The sequence below is a fragment of the Sturnus vulgaris genome, chromosome Z (genome assembly GCF_052056855.1).
Source record: "Sturnus vulgaris isolate bStuVul1 chromosome Z, bStuVul1.hap1, whole genome shotgun sequence".
NCBI classification, from domain to species: domain Eukaryota; kingdom Metazoa; phylum Chordata; class Aves; order Passeriformes; family Sturnidae; genus Sturnus; species Sturnus vulgaris.
In genome coordinates, this window is record NC_142283.1 from 25,494,099 (window position 1) to 25,515,771 (window position 21,673).

A 21,673-nucleotide genomic window follows, 5' to 3' on the forward strand; every position below is an offset into this window, starting at 1 on the left:
AAGACAGGGATATCTCAAAAAAATGCTGAGGAGGGAAGATGTTGTGAAACAGGAGGAAAGTATGGTCATAGGTGAGACAATCCCTGAAATGGCAGGAGCACTGGGACACTTTAGAAGACAAGGAACTGGCTGTAGTAGGTTGTAATGAGTCTTAGACCAAAAATTCGTGAATTCTTCAAACTTGTTCCAATAAATGTTCACACTTCTGTCCCTTACTCATCAGGGTGAAGTAGACCTATAATGTGTGAAGAGGATAGGACTTGTGCAGAAGACAGACAGAAGCAGTGCTAGTGCTCAGATTAGCAAGTCGTGAGACACAAAAGTTTTTTTTGTTATAGAATGCTTCCCAAGCCATAATAACTGTATCACAGCTTGTCATATTCAGGTCTAGCTGGATATATAAATTATTAACTTTCAACAATAGGAGCTGCTGTGCATTGGACAGTATGTAAAAGTTTGTACTCCACATGGGCAAAGTTGATTTTATCCCTAGAATGAGAAGCAAGAGCAATGGATGATAATAGGATAATAACAAGCCATAGGATGGTAATGAATCTAAAAACTGTTTTGAAATAGTCTAAAGCAATGTCTGGCAAAATAAATGACAGATCATAAATAATCTTTCCAACTACCAGTATATTCAGTTCCTTTTTTCATGCCTTTATTAGCCAAAAAGTGAGTCTTTCCCTCCAAACACAGCGCTTTCCCTCCCTCTAGGATTTATTCTGAAACTCCACAGAGATAGAAGATCTTATTGTGTTTGAGGTAATTCTAAGGTGTCAGGATTAAATTTGAATAGTTATGCAGCACAAGGCTGTACTTGGTATTTATTCTGTAACATTAATTTTTTTTTACAGTATGATTAACCTCAACCACTCCAGAGTATGAAGAGAGAGCTGAAATATGCTCAGATTTTTAGTGTGTATTTGTTTGGAGAGGGAGACACCACCAAAACCAGAGGGAGACTAACGTGCACAATTGCACAGAAAGATGTTTTACCCTGTATCATGAAAGAGACAAGAGATGAAGGAGAAAAACAATTCTTTAAACCTCAAATTGACTGTACCTGCTGACAAGACAATGGATAGCTGAAGATGAAGGGAAAAAACAGAACAGCAGTGATGAGAGCAAAGAGAGCACCAAGCGTGCTTGCTTTACAAACTTAGCATTCTAAGAATGCTGCAAATCATTCATGCTTTTAGAGATGTAATTGTTTCTTATCATCATTTCACTACGATATGAGGAGAAACTATATGATGATTAAAAATATATTTGAAGTGGTTTTTTTAGCTACCTCCAGAAAATCTTTTAGTGTCTTTAAATTTCACCTCTGAAATACAAATTTCAAATCTGACATATAAACTTTTCTTATGCATCTCAGTTACATAAGCAAGAATAAAACCTCTCCCTTTTCTAAAAAAAAAGAGCAGATGCAATTGAGAGTGCAACCTGAAAGTCTCCTGTTTTAGAACACAATTTGGTTCAGCAAAATAGGCTATTGCTTCCAGAGTACATGTTGACATTTATAATTTAGCTAGACTTACTTAGATATTTCAGAGGACAATTACACTGAAAATAAAAATGAGAGTTTGATAAAACAAAACATTAAAGGAGGTCAGTTATACAAAGTTTCAAAATCATTCAGACAAGAGGGGAAAGAATTTCCCTTTTTCTTGGAAGGAATAATACTATTTAATACAGTGGAAAAATGTTTGAAGTGGAGGCATAACCAAGATCAAAGTGAGTAAGTGAGTCAGAGGGTCATACTGTAGAAGAACAGGGATGGACAAGTAAGAGGAAATTCAGGAACATAAAGATTAGAGGGAATTGTGTCAATGGAAAATCTGAATTAAGTAGTTTGCTATTTTGAGGAGCACAGAAAAGAATTCCAAATGAGGATATATGAGGGTGCAGATAAGGGGAAAAATTTGAATGTTGGTTGCAAAATTTCAAAAATTTTACATCTCCTTCATTGTTCCAGCACTGCAACATTTCACTGCAGTTTTAATTTGATTTTTCATAAACTCAATGTATAGTAAAAAGCAGGGAGCAAGCAAAGAAACCAGTGCTTATAAGAAAGGCAGCGATTCTGCAATTGAGCCATCAGTTGATGTAAGTTATTGCAAATATCTTTCCCTGTACTTGGTACCTTTTTTCCCAGACTGGACACCTGAGACAGCCTTAATGACTTAATGTTAGAGAGCAGGTTATGGAAATTTCACAGCTCTGTCCCATTTTTTAAAAAATAAATTATATTTTATGACGTGCACAAACAGTTCAAGTCTTACAGTACTATCAAGATTTTGGAATAGAATACGCAACAAATGACCAAAAGTGTTCTGGTAGTAAACCCATTTGTTTTCCCCTACACAACAGGTTTCATACTGATATGTTAGGACATTTCACTGCCTGAATTAACAGTCCCTGTGGTTAAATTTGGAGATATATGAGTAAATATAAATTGTAGATCACAAAGCATATAAGCAGGTTAGCACAAGTCAGACATTGTCCTTTAAAACTCTGGGCTGTGCACATCACAGATTGTGAAGCAGTGATGTGACTTCGTGTAGACTTAGCAGAAACTTGTTAAGATCAGCCAAAATAAAGAATAATGGTTTTAACTGCTGAGATACTAATTTCCATTCACACATTGGTATAATCCAAGGTCTTCCATTACCCTGATTCACACAAGAAATGTGGTGCAAGTGTAATGTAGTCCACTTCCTGCCATTTTTCTATAGAGAGAGTTCTTGGAGATATTAGCAAGGCACTGACATAATAGCTATTCTTCGGAAACATGAAAGTCACAAGTTATGGAGAAAGTTCATCACTAAGATGGATATTATGCTACTCTAAATAAAAGAAGAATTCAGTTTGGTCATTCCCGTTGCTGTCTATCCTGAAAAATTGAATCATGCAAGTCATGGTCCTAAAAAAAATATGGTCTGCAAGACTTACACGCACACATCAAGTCTTCTAATCTGAATTGAAAATGCTGACCTTAGAAGGAAGTATTATGAGTTGATCAGGTGGCAACACTATTGATGCTGGGGACTGTTTCTCCATGTTCAACTTCAATTTCTAATCTTCCCTTGCAACAGTTTTCAAATAGTCTGATGGGACATGGATGCCCAGATTGCTTTGATGTAGATGATGCAGACATATGGCTACTCTGTATTGAGGCTGACAGTGTCATGACAACCCACAGAGATCAAGAAACAAAAATAGCCACAAACAAATAAAGACTAGTTGCTTAGCTGGTTTGCTGGTGAGACTAAATGGGCAATACGTGGAAAAGGCAGTTTACTCAGTGTGAGATATTCCTGTAGGACTGCAAATTTGCAGTTCCTGCTTTATCCACAGAAACCCTGCATCTCATACAGTGAACTCCTCATCTCTGACTGAGATATTACAGCAGTAATGAATGGGTCTCTGTGCCCCATGTGAAGCCACAGAGAGAATAATTTTATTTTCTAAGAAAGCTAAAAAAAATTATGACTTCTCAGACACAACAGAGCCTGGCAGTAAGAAAGGTTTCTGAACCTTGTCATGGAGTATATAAACTGCATTGAATCCTTCCAATTCCCTGATTGCAAAAATTGTTTTTTATTATCTAATGCAGAATTTTGTTGTGCCACTAAGTGCTGCTTTTCCTTCAATTTCCTTATCAAGAAAATTTACAGAGCTGTATAACAATTCAGTGTGCATTCCCAGTATTACCTGTTAATAGTATAAATGGGACAATGGATATTTTCACAAGCTTAAATTTTTAGAAGGAAAAGAAATATCCTAAATTTTATTTCTGCAGCTGCAATTTTAACCAAAAATATGTGGGAAAATAGAAAAGTAAATAGACTTAAGTAAATAGGCAGTGAGCTGCATTAGTATCAGATGACTACACGATATCCACCAAATAAAACAGAACATGTTTGCTTACTGAGTGCAAGCAACAAAAATAATATTGGCCTTTGCAGACATGTTCCAGATGTGAAGATGGCACAGCAGAAGTTCAAGATGGAATTCATACCTACATTGTACGCTTCTGCTTCTGTGGTAGGTCTGACATTTTTGTAGTTTCTATTAGCAGATGCCCTACCTCATCTGACAGTAGCTGAAAAGTAGATGGTATGATCAAAACCTTTTCCAGGCTTCAGTGTAATACAACAGCTGTCTTTGGCTTTTTTGGTTCAGGGTGGATTTGTTTTTTTTTATTTTAAATACAGCTCTTTTTCTTGTGAAAGCTGTTATCTGAATTACTGAAATGAAAAAACTACTCCCAGGATTAGATTTTTATTCACTGTGGGGTCAATGACTAACATCAGCTCACTTCCTCTGGCTTCCTGGCAGCTGAAAACACAAAATATGTTCTTAGTTCTTTACAAAAAAAAAAACAAAACAAAAAAACAAAAAAACCCCAACGACAACAAAAAAACAAAAACAAAAAAAACCCAATTCGGGTAGAGTTTGCAGAACACAAAAACACTACTCATTTTCTTAACACTTACAGAGGTAGATAAGTACTAGATTAATCTTATTTATTTGTATGGGCTGAATAGGATGTTTAACTTTCTCCAAAATTACTAGTTTCACAGTCAATACTGTGAAAGTGGATTGGCACATCAGTTTGGACACAGAGGACAAATTGTCTTCCACTTTATGCTGGAAATCTCACAGTGTTTCCATAGGAGAAACAAGAGCTGTTTTAGCAACCAGCAGGCCAGTAGTTACATGATGCTTTCCTGCTCCAAATGCCTGCTCCCAAATTATATGCTGTTGACAGCAACTATGCTGTAAGAACTTCAGCTGACTTTTACTCTTTGAGAAGACACCAAGCCCTCTTCAGCTTCCTCTCTAAGAGAAAAAAATTACATCAGTGCTAAAAAACATTAGCTGAAATGATTTTATTGTTTTTGAAGAAAAAGTTATTGAAAAAACAGACCTAAATGAACTTCAAACTGGGAAGGGCTGAAGAAATCAAGTGACAATATACTAGTAAATCCTTAAAAGTGCATCTGATTTAGCTAATATTTAATTCAGATAAAAGTGTATGCTAATAAACAGTTGAAGATAGTATTTAATTAGCATAAGAATTCACTGAGCTTGCACATCCATCTGAAAAGCACATTTTTTGCAGTTAGTATATGACCAAGTCAAACTCTTCCCTGTATAAACTCTTCCAGAAACACGGACATGTTTGCTACAGTAACTTTTTCAGTCACACACATCTGAAGTCATCAAAGATCAATAAGCCTTATTTGTAGCCCATACAGGAAAGGGACTGCTAAAAGGCTGTGAGCCACTGGAATGCTGGTGACTCAAAAAAATCGAGCAAAAAACCAAAAAGCAAATGCTGCTGATGCTCCGAGTAAGCGCCCGGGTGCAGGGGGGCACACACTCACCTCTGGACACTACAGCTGGGGGGGAACACGATAAGGGAAGAGGCTGAAAGAGGCTCGCTATCCCTGAGCCTTGGGGTAGTGCTTTTTATCATACCAGTCTCCTGACACAAGTGGCTCAGCTTCCCACGTAGCCTGAAGGTATTCATCCTTTCTGAGAACTGACTCAACCACACTGAATTAAGAGGCAGCTGCAACGTTGTGTCCCATCACCCACAGTGTTATATTATCTGCGTAAAACTCCCCGCTCCAGCAGAGGTACCTGGGCATTCCTACTGAGCCTGAGCTTGGGACTAACCCACTGCACTTGGGGTCTCACTGCTTCCCCCAGCCCCAACACACCAACAGACTGTGATCTTCAGTTCAACCAACAGATATAGAAATTGCAACAATCAAGTCTCATCTCTGGATCCACACGTGCTGATCCATCTTTCTAATCTTCTCTTTCTTTTTTTTCCCCTTATACTTTTCTAAATTAATTTTTATGCTTTCATATTGTTGAATTTCTAACAAAAACTGCTACATTTTAAAATTTGCCAAGTATCTTATTCTACCCTAATATTCTAAAGTTTGCAAGTAAAAGTTTGATTTTGAACCTCCCAAGAATTTTGTTGGTTTTTTTTTTCCCATGCACTGCTCAGAGTAAATCAGGGAATCTTTTCTGAGAGGACCAGGACATAACAATGACTCAACACCTTCACAGTACTGTATGTAAGTAACCATTAAGGAAAGTCAAAGCCCTACATTAATGAGGCAATATTGGGATTTGAATATTAGCCTTGCAAGGCAGCCTTCTCATGCACTGTGTGTTTTGGGAAAACTGGGATCCACCTCTGTTTGAAATAAAAGCACAATAAATAGCAAGCATGATGCAGGTTGTCTTGATCTCAGCTCAATGCACTCAGTTACTGTAGCATGACACCTCCTTTGTTTCAACACCACAGCACCAGAGCTGCAAGTTACACATGAAGTCATCTGGAGCTGCCTTCTGCCGCACACATCAGCAGCACAAAGCTGCAGGAAGGTTTACACCATCCCTGAGCAGCCATCGTGATTGCCACAGCAACCACACGCTGTGGCACAGGAACAACGAGGAACAGGAGAGGAAAGAAGAAAATATCTATTACTTGCTGCCATGCGCTAGAGATGGGATTTTTTTTTTCTTTTAGTGGGAAACTAAATCAAATTATATCTCTTACCTCTTTGTGGGAATGTGTTCCATGAATGAATGCATGCACACAAACCTATTCCCACTGATCACACTCTCTTTGTTCTGCAATTCCTTCTTGTAATGCAGTAGCAGGCAATGACACTATCAGTTCGCTTAATGTAGTCACTGAAACTTCATACAGTCAAGGAAACAAATTAAGCAGAAAATGGCCATGGTAGTAGTAAGAAAACAAACTTAACCAGCAGGTGGTAAACACTTTACTGCTGGAGTTAATGTGCCATTTTTTATTACTAAGGTGCTTATATTGGACCTATCCTGATGCACAATAATTCCCATTTTCTATTCAATAGATAAAGAATAGGTGTATTCACTCTCAAAACACAATTTTGGAATAATTAGCATTATGACAAACATCTGTCACTGCCACAGGTGTGGTTGTTTTCAAGGACACAGACCTTTCTGGCTTGCCAAAGTGGCCTTTCCCAGTGGCTGCCCAATGAAGCTCCACAGACAGACCCATGCAGCTTGCTGGAAAACACATTCTGGCTTCTGAGAAATTCACATCATGATTTGTAAAAAAAGCATTCCAGTAACATGCCAGTCCAAGCTGCAAAATGAAGTGCTCCCAAAAGTGTAGAGCAGCCTGTATTTGTCAGAAAACTCAGACACCAGATTTATTGTCTTTAAGGGAAAATACTGAGACTAATATGTTTATTGAGACAGAAGTAAATACTCCTTTGAATCCAACACAGTATGTTTTTCAGGGATGGCCTGAAAGTGAAGTCTCCTAGCCTGCTTCCCGATTACTTAGCTTTGGTGAGCCCTCATGCTCCTACTTTAGCATAAAAATAGGTCTTGGCATAAACTTTTTAGAAGAATTCCAAGTAAATGTGACAATAGAGAATCTACATAAATAGTCTATCAAATACTATCCTACCCTTGTAATCTACACCTATATGTACACACAGACACATGTAGTCTACTTCATTTTATATAGATTTTTATACCACAGCCCCCATTAAGCACTTTGGTCCAAATACATTTCTCAGCAAAACTCTGATGCGTGTAATGTCAACTCAGGTAAGTTTGTAATTTCATAAAAATTATTCATTGAATTGAGAAGTGAAAATTGCTGTCTTGCAAATCTAACACATCTAGATCACTCCTCTTCTAGGGCCTCACTTTATCATTCATCTTCAGATTTTATTCAGAGAAAAATTTAAACTTATTCAAGTAAATGGAACATTACACATAGTAAGAATTATTTTTTAGTATTTATATAATTACTTAATAATAATAATAATCATAATGATGCTTCCTGGACATACAAGTCAGATACTACGATTTAAGAGTGAAATCCAAAATGTCAGAACTTGAAAAACCTCATTATCTGAGAAAAGGGGTAATTTTTGCTATGATTATGCTTTTTCCCTGACTACAATACTTGCACCAGATTTATATAACTGATGCCAGACTTTTCACACATTTTAAGCAGGTAGAGAAGGAACAATTATTTCCAAGAAGGATTTTTGTTCCTTTCATTTTTTATTTGCATTTTATTTTCGTTCTCCTCATCTGTGATTCAGCTGTATTGATGCACTTTTACGAGCATCCTCCTGCCTATATCCTGTTTGCACTCAATTATTTAGTGACACATAGAAATAAGATAAGCCTCTCCTGCACTGTCTACTTTGTTCTGTATCAATCCTGCAGCCACAAAATCAGATAGGCAGGCACACTGACCACGAACAGAGAGAAAATAGCCATGATCAATTTAGCTGCTGCTGAGCACTCTGAGACAATCTGTTGCATTTTCCTTTTGTTTTTTGAGGGGTTGATCAGACTAATGATGGTCAGTTCACCAAGCAGTGTTTTTTGCCTTAAGTACAACCAAATCAGAGGGTCAGGCTTGAGGAAGGACAAAAGCTGAGACAGATATGGCAATATGAAGCATTTGGCTTTGTAGGGACAGTGAAGTCACCACTCAGTCCTGGGAGTGATCCAACTCACAACCTAAGGTCATCCATTTCCTCTGGATATGCTACCTTCAGCACCATGAGCACCACATTTCTTTCACACACATAAAGGATGTTGTGAGTTTTACAGGACACCATTAGCCTAGCAACCACACGTCAGACATAAAATCTTTCTAGCATACCAATGTTAGAATTAGCTGAGTACAATCTTAGCTCCTAGACAGAAACAACTGTTCTAATGTATTATCTTTATATATGGTTCGGGTAGTGTTACAAATTCAAATTCAGAATACTTAATTTTGGGCACGCCATCTCCTGACTAATTGCTCTTCACAAGATTGTAGGTAGAGAATGTCAGTGGCGACAGACACTGAATATCTGCAAAGAAGCTTGTAACAAATGCACAACCTTGCTCGGAATAAAAATCTTAATGTGAATACTGCAGACAAAATCTTCACAGTTATTTTTCAGTAGCAGCATTTGTTCAAAGCCTGACAACCTGCTCTGGATTTAGATGTCTGGAATAACCAAGAACTGTATTTTTCTCGTCTAGATAATTTCAACGTGCCTCTTCTTTCTAGCCATCATTCCTTTTTCCTGCATCATTTCTGCTTTTGTGCTCCTCTCTCCTCCATCTCTTCCTCATTCTTTTATTTTATCTTTGATCTATATGTATGTTTTTTATGTCTATATGCAGAACAGTGGCTTACACGTAGGTGCTATTATTATTATTATTATTATTATTATTATTACTCTTACTCTTACTCCTACTCCTACTCCTACTCCTACTCCTACTCCTGCTAGTGAAATGCCACAAAATAATTAATGCTGTTACCCTAAAAAATTCACTCTGCTAATGACTGATCAGAAATGTTGCAAAATCATTTTAGCAAATTCATTTTAGGGCACTATCATCAACCTAGAGCTCCCAGAAGCTGTGATGTGCACCAAACCCAAACCTTAGAAAAATGATTAAATTATAAAATTGAAGCATGTCTGTCCAGTCAGTTTGTGACAAATAAAAGCCTCCAGAAATTAATCACAAACTTTTTCAATGTGCTTTTTCTATTTTTCTATTTTTCTTTTTCTATTTTTCTACAGAAAAATATTTCTGTAAAAACAGCCTCATTGTTCTCCAAGAAGCTATTGAAAGATCTTGTGCTCTTCAAGAGAATATAAGCATGTGTTCAAGGGATAGCCTTGGCACTGCAGAACACGAGCCTCAGAGAGAAGCTGCTTTCCTTTCATGTCACCTATCTCCATAGTAAGGTAGTAGCCCTTGTGACACTTCTGCAACTCTACAGCATCTTTAAAATACAATCCCAGGGACAGATGCATAATTATGTCTTCTTCTGCTTTCCGTAGTTGCATGAGGTAGAATTTTACTCATGATATGCCTGAGGATGACTGAAAAATAGCAATATCCATACCCTACTAGCTGGGTTCTATGCTGTCAAAGGAAAAGTAGAGGAATTTACAAAGGGGAACAGATCTCTTGCATTAATCCCTTTAAATGCAAAAATACTGAGTAAAGCAAAGAAAAGTCAGCATGATATCACTTTAGAATCTGGATAACAGAGATCAGATTTATGATACCTTTCAAGACTTTATCAAAACAATGCATTAAACTCAACATACCAGCTCCTTCTTCTTCATGCACTCCATGAGGATAATGAACAGGTGCTGTGCCTGGGTTCGGGTGTATGTGAAAGTCTTCTGGATGGTAACTAGCAGCTGGTCCCTCAAGGACTCGTTGATAAGTCTGAAATTCAAAAAGAAAAGATTAAGTAAAAAAACAGACATGAGGGAACACTGTAACTTTATTTCAACTGTTTTCAGGGACAAAGGTCAAAAAAATAAGAGTCAACAGATCACTGAAGATTGTTTTGAGCAGCTTTCAAGATCAGGAATTGCTGAAACCGTAAGAGATAAATTGGAAAACACTATTCTAGGAAAACATGTTGATTGTCCTGAGGTCCCTCATCTACAAAGTTTTTATATCAGTTCCCACATATTGCATGACGGAAGGTCATTCAAACTATCAGCTCTGTGGGATTTCCTAACAAAAACAAAAATCACACTGACAATCTGAATTTGAGGGAGACCAACGCTTTTAAGTGAACTGAAGACTCCTTTCTATCAGTGAGTTAGAAATATTCAACTCATAGTTAATTTTGTGAAACTGGAAATATTTACGTTTTGATTTTAGTTTGAGTATGTCAACTCACCCTGACTAATGGTACACAGGACCTCATAAGCAAACAAATAAATTTCTCTGTTCCTCACGCCACTCAAAGAAAGCATTTCGATTTTAGGCATGTTGATCTTTTAAGACCACAGGAGAACCCATTTTATATTCCTGTTCAGTGCTAAGGTCAGTACTTGCAAAAAATGGCCCTACAGCAGAAATAAACAGTAATAGCGCATGAAATATAAGTATTTGAACCCTACCTCTTCATAGCAAAAAGCCTGTTCCTCAGGACTTTTCTGTGTGAAACGTTTCTGTTCTCAACATCAAAATTACAAAATAGTGGGCTGTAATTTAGAATGTGTATCCTTTGGTGCTTCTACATTGCAGCAGTTTTCTCACTTAAAAATTATAACTAAGTGTTTCAAATTAGCTAAGTTGGAATATTCTATGGGATAAGCCATCCAGTGGACGGAAAATCAGAGAATCTTCATGTCTCATATTTTAGGCAAGAAGATAAAAAAATATTCAGTCCTACAGCAACTGCATAAAACTATCAGAAGCAGCAGGTATCTAAAAGCCATTGTTAGCTCAGGGCAGCTGCCCTGGGACAATAATGACTGAATCCTTCATTTTTTTGCATACTATTGGCTAAAGTTGCTTGTACTTCTCCACAGTGAGGACACACAAATGAGACTGCAGGATATTCGTTACACCACTGAATTTCAAATCTCATTTCATTATTTAGTCTTTATACCTGCAGCAAATGTTGTTAGAAGAGACAACAAATGGGAATGGGAAAGAAGTGCATGGAAGTATATAGAAGATCTGGCATACGGAATGCATATATTGTCTACGACGTGAATTTGATTTGGGCTGTAAATATTCCTGTTGAATAGGTCTTTGACTTCAAAAAGAAGCCTGGAAGGCATATGTCTATATGTTTACATTAAAATGAATTTACATGGGGTTTTAGAACATGCTGTGTGGATGACTGTTCTTTCTAGGCCTGTCTTCTGCTGTTGTGTTTTACTTTATCACAGACTCCCTTTGAGTGGTGAGTCTACCTTTGAACTTCCTATTTTCCTCTAGGAGCAGTCTGGCCCTAGATGTGCTATTTCCTGGGATACTGGAGAGGCAGCAAGAATGCATCTACTGCCCATGCATTAGGAGAGCACTCCTTCCCTGCAGCATGACCTGCCTCCCTCACAGAAAGGCAACAACACATAATGAGTTAAAACTTCCAGCCCTCTTGGCAGACAACACTGCAGCTGGCAGCAGAAGACTTGCTGTGCGGAAATTGCAAGAGAGATATTCTGACCTGCCAGACAGGAGGAAGGACGCTGCATGCACATGGGGACAAGAAACAAGATGTCGATGATACAGCTAGAAATGCAGGACTCTGCACTAACCAGAATCAGCTTGTAAAAACTGATACCTGAACAAGCACTAATATACTCTGAGTTGAAGATTAGTGGGTCATATATGATATAAATTCTGATTTTAGGCTCTTGAACAAAAGGTTTTGGAAATTTGCTTTAATCAAATTTAAACGAAATGGAGCTATCACTGTATTTACAAGTGGGTCAGAACTATGCAATTTTCCATCCTTCAAATGAAGCAAGAAAAAAGATGTTATTCACAATGAACAAGCTGCCTAAAAACATCACCTGGAGAAGCTAAGGAGATTCATATAAATATCTTATTTCTTTTGGAAACTATGTATGAAAGTGAAACATATGAAAGAGTATGAAAATTATGAAAAAATACATGGATTTGGAAGATTAGCAATTTAGAAATTTCAGAAAACACTTCCAAAGTATCTGGAATGTAAACCATCCCACTTTCTCATAATAATCTAATTTTCCTTAAAAAAATGTGCGGAATCCAAATCTGAAATGTCATTTCTGAAATTGTCTCTCTTTCAGGCTAACAAACACAGAAGGCAAAAGAAAGTTGCACTGAGTGAAAGCAGAACTGTGTCCTGAGCAACCACCACTTTTTTTCCTTGAATTAAAGTTCTCAGAAACTGTATAATAACATTAGTTTAAGCAGCATGTGAAGTAAAATTCATGTGAAAGACATGGAATTTTAAAAACCAAAAAAAGCAAGAAGTGCTTCCCTAACTACTCTTACTAGTGAGGGTAAAACATCTGTTGAAGTACTGCTGCTTAGAAACTTCCTGTAGTCATAATTTGATTTACACAGTTTTCTACCCTCCCTAAATGTTTTTCTTTAACATCTCCTTGGTCTGCAAATCTACATCAAGCTTATTCAATGTCTTAATGAGACCAAAAACTTGAAGAGATTATAATCAGAAACACAAACTATAATAGTAATCTTTCCAGTAAATGAATCATAGCTTTATGTGCACTAAAATCAGTCATACCAAGAATGTATCACTTTCATTCCTTAGGAATCTATAAATGTTAGAAGGTATCAAATCAAAGTTCCCAATTGTCTAACTCAGCTGGCACAAACGCAAACTGTTCCATGCTAGTAAAGGCTAAATCTATGATGCAGACACCAAATCAAATTTGTGTTAAACAAGTAATTTCACAGAGTACCGTGAGCAAAACAACTGAGAATTGCAAGTGGGGTAATGATTTATCTCTTCTGCAAACACCACCACATTTCTTACACACCCCAAATAAATGCTTTTTAAACTAATGAATTCTTAGTTTTAGATTCAGGGAAAAAGAGATAGACCCACTTTACCAGACTGAAACATTACAATTATGACTACCACCAAAGTCAGTATGAACTCAATAGCATCAGAAAAGGAACATTTTTATCATCTTTCTAGTAGGCTTCAGTTCTAAAAATATTTTGCAATATGTCAATAAAATCTTTTTTGGGGCATTTTGATGGCATGATTCTCGGAATTCCACTTACTTGACATGGAAAAATACTGCTTCTGCCCAAAATGTACTACAAAACAACCATGTAACCGGTTCTTTTTTTTTCCCTTCCTCATGTAGTTTGAAGCTGTTCTTTCATTCCCTAAGTACATAAGACATGCCCATTATCCTACCAGTCCAGGTGTATTCAGCTTTTATTTTTCTTACCCGGAGGTTCTGGACTGCTAATGAAATTTAGGTACCTAATGTCAAAAATCTGTCATCTAAAGTAGACCCATATAAATTTACATTTCTTTTCAGAACAAAAATTTACTCATAATTGTTGCCTAAGAGTGCATGGGCATGTTTTGTTCGTTTTCAGAAGATGCCAACCTTAAGCTGCACCAAGGGAAATATAGGTTGGATATTAGGAAAAATTTTTTTTTACTTTAAGAGTGATTAAGTATTGCAATGCTCTGCCCAGGTAAGTGGTGGAGTCACCATCCCTGGATGTGTTTAAAAAAAGATTAGATGTGGCACTTGGTTCCATGGTTTAGTTGAGGTGTTAGGGCATGGGTTGGACTCCACGATCTTGAAGGTCTCTTCCAACCTAGTGATTCTGTCATTGTGTGATTAGTTTTGACACATCAGATTATCAGAACTGAACTGTATGGCTTTCCAGAAAAGTTAGGATCTTGAATTTTAAGAAAAAAACTCTTGCATGGGCTCAAGGAGTTGGTCAGTACTTCCCTCTGGGAAACTGCTCTCTAGGCACCAGAACTGCCCTGGGAAATTGCCCTCATGGAGCAGAGCAGAGCTGGCAGATCTCTAGGGACACCTTCCATAAAGCACAAGGATGAACCATCTCCAGGTGAAAGAAACAGGACAAGAAAGGCAAGAGGCCATCACGGATGAGTGGAGACCTGCTGGTTAAACTAAAATAAAAAGGCAGAAAATGCACCATCAGTGAAAAATACAGGTAACCTGGGCAGAGTTTAGGGACACAGCCCAGTTATGCAGGATGGGGTGAGGAAAGCCAAGACACACAGAATAACAGCAAGGGCTTCTACAGGTGTGCCAGTGAGAAAAGGAAGGTTGAAAAAAGCATTCACCCAACCTGGTAAGCAAGGCTTGCAAACTGGCAATAATGTACAAAGAAAAGGCTGAGGTACTCAACAACTCACCAAGGCCAAGTGCAAAGGGTACCTGGGTTGGGGTAACCCCAAAAGCAAAAAGGGCTGAGAGATGAGCAGATCAGAAACAGCCCTCTGGAGAAGGACTCGGGGGCCTGGTGTGTGAAAGGCTGGACAAGGGCTGACAGCCTGCACTCACAGCCCAGAAAAACAGCCCTGTCCTGAGCTGCATCCAAAGCAGCGTGGGCAGCAGGGCAGGCAGGAGGATTGTGTCCCTCTGCTCTGCTCTGGTGACACCCCCCTGCAGCGCTGTGTCCAGCTCTGGGGTCCCCAGCACATAAATGGACAGGGACCAGAGGAGGCCATCCTGCTCATCAGAGGACTGGAGCATCTCTCCTGTAAGGAAAGGCTGAGACAGTTGTGGATGTTCAGCCTGGAGAAAAGAAGTCTTTGAGAAAACCTTATTAAAGCCTTTGAGAACTTGTAGGGTGCCTACAAGAAAGATGGGGACAGACTTTGTAGCAGGGCCTGTTGTAACAGAGCAAGGAACAATGTTTTCAAACCTAAAAGAGTGGTGATTTAGATTGGATATAAATAAAAAGATGCTTACAATGTAGGTGATAAAACAGAGAAAAAGGTGTCCCAGAGAGCTGGTAGGTGCCCCATGCCTGGCAATGCTCAGGATCAGGTCAGAGATGGCTCTGAAGAACCTGATTTACTTGAAGACGAATTTGCCCAGGGCGGGGGAGACAGATTAGATGACTTCTGAAGATGCCTTGCAATAAAAACTATTCTATGTTCCTAGGATTCACTGTTTAGGATCAATCAGGAGAGGCCACTTCAAAAACCTAGACTTACAAAGTCAAAAAGGCAATACTTAGTTTCTGCCCAAGATATATTGGATGATTAAACAGTCAAGCAAAACTTCATTGCTTTGGCTGATGCAGAAGACAAATGACACATTTTTGGCCTACTCCCTCCTCAGAAAGCATATTTTTAAAACTATGCCTAATATTTGAGGAGATAAGTGACATTTCACTTACTTTCAAATTCATGGTATATGATTTTGTAGTGATCACTGGAGAAAGATCTCACCTGTAGTCCACCACCTAACTTGTTTAGCTTTCTTTTTCTTCAAAGATTTTTAGTACTGGACTCATACAATGTACTAGAAAGTTACGAAGATGATGCTCTAGCCCACTTTCTAAGTTCAATTGCATGACAGATTTTTTAAAATGTACTGTTCCCAAAATGCTTTGAAATGTCTTTAAATAATACACTTAACTTAATGAATTGCAAAATAATCTGTTTCTAACTTTTCATTTGTGAAGTATTTTTTTCCCAGGATAAAGTAAATATACCCATAAAATATCAGTGGGACTTGAAAACTGTTCCCTGCCCTTCCTTATAGGAACCTTAGGGGGAATTTTTTGTTTCGGTTATGATTTGCAATCTAGACAATCATACCATATATAAGAAACATATGCTCATATTTTCTTCCACTGAAATTACAAATAAGATACAGTTATGCAACTTTGTGGGACTGGCTGAATTTCTTACACATTTTCAAACCCACACATTTTGCATGGCATTGTTATGAGAAAAAAAAAGTAATTCCTTCATTGTATTCAAACTGTGCACTTTTATGAGGAATCAGCTACAAGGCAGACCTTCATTAGTAGCTGTTCTACATAATTTTTCCCTGACTGCAGTTTACTGAATGGTTGTTACCTCATCAAAACAGAGATGAATATATTGATCCTCCCAAGTTTAACAAACTGTCCTTCTATTCAGGATTTGATTTGCAAAGTATTTTGTTACAAGAGAAAATTTTATAATGATAGAAAAAATTGCAATCTGAAAATAATTTTACAAATTAATTCAGACACGATTTAGATTCATGATATCCTATGATGTGGTGGACATATCACACATTATGATCCCTTTTGCTCAAAGTGAAAAATTCCTGCATTTTGCCTAATAGCAAAAAGGGATTTAAATAATATTCTTCAGATTTGAAGCCTAAAAACTATGCCATGGTGGATCCAGAGGAAGATCAGTCCAAAGGCAATCTTTAACGATTCTCATATGAGTATGCTTATTTAAAGCACAGAGAATGTTTGATATTTCCTTGTGAACATTAGGCAAGAAGAACATTTTAAGGCATTAAATCGAACTCTTAAGGGTCTTATGCTTGCAGGAATCGTACTGATAGAGTAGTTAATGAGCTATAAATTCAACTTGGAGACAGCATTCAAATACTGCAAGTAATTTCTCATTCTGTAAGGAAATATTTTTCTAAGAAGTGACATAATTTTAACCCAGTGTTTCATTTCTCTTATTTTAAATTTGGTATTTAATAACAGAAAAAGCTCTTGAGAATTAAAAATTTCAAAATATTACTATAAAGTTGCATTTTGTATTTGTTTTACTTTCAGTTTTTGCCTTTATGCAAGTCAATGAAATGAAAAGGCATCCATCCTTGATTACACAATCCAAAATACTCCAGCTGTATGTGGAGGAGAGTTACTACCAACAAAGATATTCACTTAGGGCTTTGTAGGGACTAAATTTACATATTTATGATTGATCTTATGTTCTCATCCCTCAATGCTGTTCATCATATTATCAAATAAAAGAAAAAATAAGTGCTTCAGAGCCTGGAAAACCTGACCTTTAAATCAAGGCCAATACTGAAAAGCAGCCAAATAATTCTTCCAATTTATCACATGGGGAATGTGCATTTAAGATGCCTTCTTATTTAAGTTATACTGTGGACATAGCTTGTTTGTCATTAAAATGTAAAAGGTACAAGGAATTTACTCAGCTCTACTAAATTACTTCTGAGAATTTTATTTACTTGCACTGAAATGTAGCCACCTATTGCATTCTTAAAACTCTGTTCAGACTTTTCCAGACCAAGACAAAATTTAGTCTCTCATATTAAAGTCCTAATAAACTTAAACTCTCCCCCCGTGTTAGTTCTGCATATCTGACACTCATAATACTGAGACCTCATCTCAGTGGACAATTGCACATTACTTCCCCCTGAAACTTCAATGAGAGAGTTGAGACAAAGAGACCTCAAAACTGATTTTTCCCCCAAAGACATCTTTCCTTCAAGGTGTCCATGTGCCCGTGGTGCCTCGCAGATTGAGCACAGCTCTGGGCTGTGCTGGCAGCCTCCTGCACTGAGGCTGCACTCACAGTGAAAATGTCTACCCAAAGACTGTCCCACGGGAGGGAAATGTCTGCCTTGGCCTGAGAAAAACCTACAATTAGGCCTTAAAAAGACAGATTGAAGCTTGTTTCCTGTCTTTTCAAAGAAGCACAGGCATTGGCATTGTAAAGGGGTACCACACCTTCATTAATACAAGAAATCATTCGTTTTTGTGCTATGTGGAATGGCCCAGGAAAAATAATTAACAAGGAGGGAAGGCTGGCACAACAGAATTCTTTGAAACCCAATACAGAAGGACCTATTGGGCAGACAGGCAATTGTTCAACACATTAAAGGATTTTTAAAAAATTGATGGATTGGCACAACACTGATCAAAACGCAAGCAGAGAGATGTATTTGTTCTCCTTCACCTCCAGACATAGTTATTCTTCCCATGGAACAAACTTTCAAATTAACTTAGAAGTTCACAGAACTCCTGCAATGTTAAAGCAGACATACACACACATTTTTACGTGTAGAAAATTAATCGGTGTTGGGGTGCCATGAGTTAGAATTTAAGAATATGCAAAACCAGAATAGCAATATCAACATGCAAGTGAGCTTGTTTCTGCCATTAATGATGTAACTGTTGAATTATTTAAATCAGGTATCCAGTCCATAGAAGTTGGAAGATATGCTGTGTCTCAGAGAACACCTTGCTTCTGACAGGCAGCCAAAATTAAAATAGAATTTTGATTTGATAGTTTGATTGCATAGTGGACTGCAGGATTAAACTTTGCACGCAATTTAGATGTATTACATTGATTTAGAGTTTAATAAACGCAGTTTTGTATAACCTACTTAGATTCTATCCAAAACAAAAAGCTACTAGCTGAATTGAGTTAACATGGCAATTATTTGGTATTCTCATAGTGCTAAGCACTATTCAAACATAGGTTAGAGAGGGGAATAAAGGATCCAGTTTGTAGCTGAACTCTAATGTATTTGGATAAAATATTTTTATGAATATAATGATATTAGTGTTTTACTTCTGGCATTATTAAAAATACCACTGCATACCAGACTGTTTTCTGAACTAGGATGAACACAGAAACTTCCACTAGCTAATTTAGCAAATGTCATAGTTTGTGCATTCTATTTAGTGCAAAGTGAACAGAAAAAAGAGAGTAATTTTGTTGGTTGGTAATGTTTCAGGAAACAATCTGAAATGGGATCCCCACAATAAGAAGACCCATAGTAAAACAGAATAATAGCCAGATATGAGAGTCCCAGATAAGAAATCGCTTGTTCTGCCTCTGTTTATATACACTGTAACTTGCCTTTTCTACTGGCAGGAGTTTGATGAAATAGAACCACAGCACCATAAAATCATAGAATGGTCTGGTTTGGAAGGGATCTTTAAAGATCATCCAATTCCAACGTCCCTGTCACGGGCAGGGACACATTTCACTGAACCAAGCTGCTCAGAGCTCCATCCAACATGGCCAGGAACAATTCCAGAGATGGGGCATGCACAGCTTCTCAGCCTGTGCCAGTGCCTCAACACACTCACAGAAAAGAATATCTTACTTATGTCCAGTCTGAAGTTACCCTCTTTCAGTTCAAAATCATTGCCCCTTGTCCTGTCACTGCAGGTCCTTGTAAAAAGTCTTTCATATAGGTCACATTTATATATTGAAATTAATTAATTAATTAATTCTCCTTCTGTATTTCTTTATGATGACATCAGACCACAGACAATGTGGTAGGTGTACATAGCAAACAAATGGAAAAAGCATATTTGAGTAAGTTTATGTGAAGTATTATCATCAGTGAGGTCACTGAAAACAGAGAAACGACTTCTCAAAGATTCAGTGAAACCTGGCATATTCATATATTCACTATATCACAGATGTAGTGCCAGACCAAACATGAACCTGAATATAAAACATAATTACAGATTTATATTTTATTATTTGCTTACTGTGTGTGTGAATACATAAACCCCCACAAGCTCTAACACACAGAGAAATGAGTCACGGGGAATCCCGACTGTAAGATTACTGCAGCTACTTTGGCAAAAACAATGAAACAGCTCTTAGTTATAAGAATCTGTGGGATTTTTGCTTCCACTTTCATGTTTTATTCTAAAGTTGTTAAATCTTCTCTTTATTTGTTATTTTCTACTCTGGGCATCAGACTGATTTCTGCCTTGGGAACTTCTGAGACGACAAAGTCCATGATCATTGCTGAACACCTGGAAACCCTCTGAGGGTGCTTGTTGGGTAAGGAACAGGTTAGGGCAGCCACAAGGCTGTGGACCAAGAAAGTGACAGTGTTTTCTAATAGACATGCTGCTACGCTTGATCCAGGATGCCTGTAGCCTTGTTTGCAACTGATCCCTTAAGAGGCAGGGCCAAGCCCTTGGTGCCTGGGAAAGCCCTATGCAAGAACCAGACCAAGAATACCACCAAGATTGTGCAGCAGCTTTCTGCAAGAGGATGCAAAAAACGGGTCTTCAGATTAATTTGTTCCATCATAAACAGTCTCAGGTATGCTGGTGGCAGGCTGCAGAGTAATTGGAGCAGCTGCCCTTGTCAGAGCAGATACTTTGATGAAAATGGAGTTTTCCATGGTAGATGTAGCACTTCAGGTCCCAAGCTCAGTGCTCATTCTTGATGCCAGGAGACAAGGCCTTTTTTCCTGTAGGTCTGTGGTCTTGGAGGAGCTGCACCATCAAGCACAGGATTATGTACTTAGTGAAAACAACAGTGTTGTTGGAAATAACCCAACAAGATGAGTACTATCTTTAGTCTTTCTGAGATTAGGGCAATTTTGTGGAAAATTCCACAAAAATATGAGTGGATGAATCAGACATGTGCACAGGCCCTTATCCTTGCAGAGGATTTTAACCACTGTGGTACCTACTGGAGGGAAAACACAGTAGGGCATAAGTAATCCTGGAAGTTCCTGAGGTGCATTGACAAGAACTTCCAGACTCAAGTAACAGAGCAGATAATAAGGAGAGATGCTGTGCTGGACGTCATAACAAAAAAGAGGGACTCCCTCTATTGGGATGGGAGGGTCAAAGGCAACCTCGGCTGCAGTGACCATGAGCTGCTGGAGCTCTAGATTCTGTGAGGAGGGAGAGGGTAAAAAACAAGTCCCAAAATTCTGGTCTTGAGATGAGCAGACTTTCTGCTTTGGGAATCTGTTTCAAAGGGTCTCACAGTAAGACTAGAGGGAAGAGCGGCCCAACAAAGATTAATATTCAGGAATTGCCTCTTCCAAGCTCAACGCATAGTGCAGGAGACCTGGTGACATAGGAAATGGAAAAAGCTGAAGTACTGAGTGTCTTCTTCAGTCTCAGACCCCAGACACTGAGGGGATGGTCTGGGGGAAGGAAGTGGAAGATGATAACATCATCAGTTCATGGATCCTTACAGTGTGTAAACACAAATGCTGGGGGAGCTGAGTGATGTCATGGCAAAATAATAATCTTTGAACAATCAGGACAACTGGAAAAATTGTCTGTGGACTGGAGAAAAGCAATGGTCACTCCTGTCTCACAGCTGAGCAAGAAGGAGGTTCCAGGGAACTACAGAGTGGTCAGCTTCCCTTTGATGTGGGGCTGTGATGGGCCATTTATTACAGTCACATGAAGGAGATGATGATTATCAGGGGTAGCCACACTTGAAAACCTGATCACCTTCTTTGACATGATTGGTAGATGAAGGGCAAGGAGTGAATATTCCCCATGTAGACCTCTCTAAGGCCTTTGACACTGTCTTCCACAAGATCCTCATAGA

The 21,673-nt window shown here is 38.1% G+C and overlaps 1 protein-coding gene across 4 annotated transcripts in view; it reads right to left on the reverse strand.

Annotated features, from left to right (window-relative positions):
• Window positions 1–21,673, reverse strand: part of TRPM3 (transient receptor potential cation channel subfamily M member 3) — a 266,083-nt gene that overhangs the window by 78,080 nt on the left and 166,330 nt on the right. For all 4 annotated transcript variants that reach the window (XM_088156004.1, XM_088156006.1, XM_088156003.1 and 1 more), the window contains one exon: window positions 10,182–10,305. In XM_088156004.1, coding sequence (XP_088012130.1) covers window positions 10,182–10,305 — 124 coding nt within the window. The remainder of the gene's footprint in view (window positions 1–10,181; window positions 10,306–21,673) is intronic.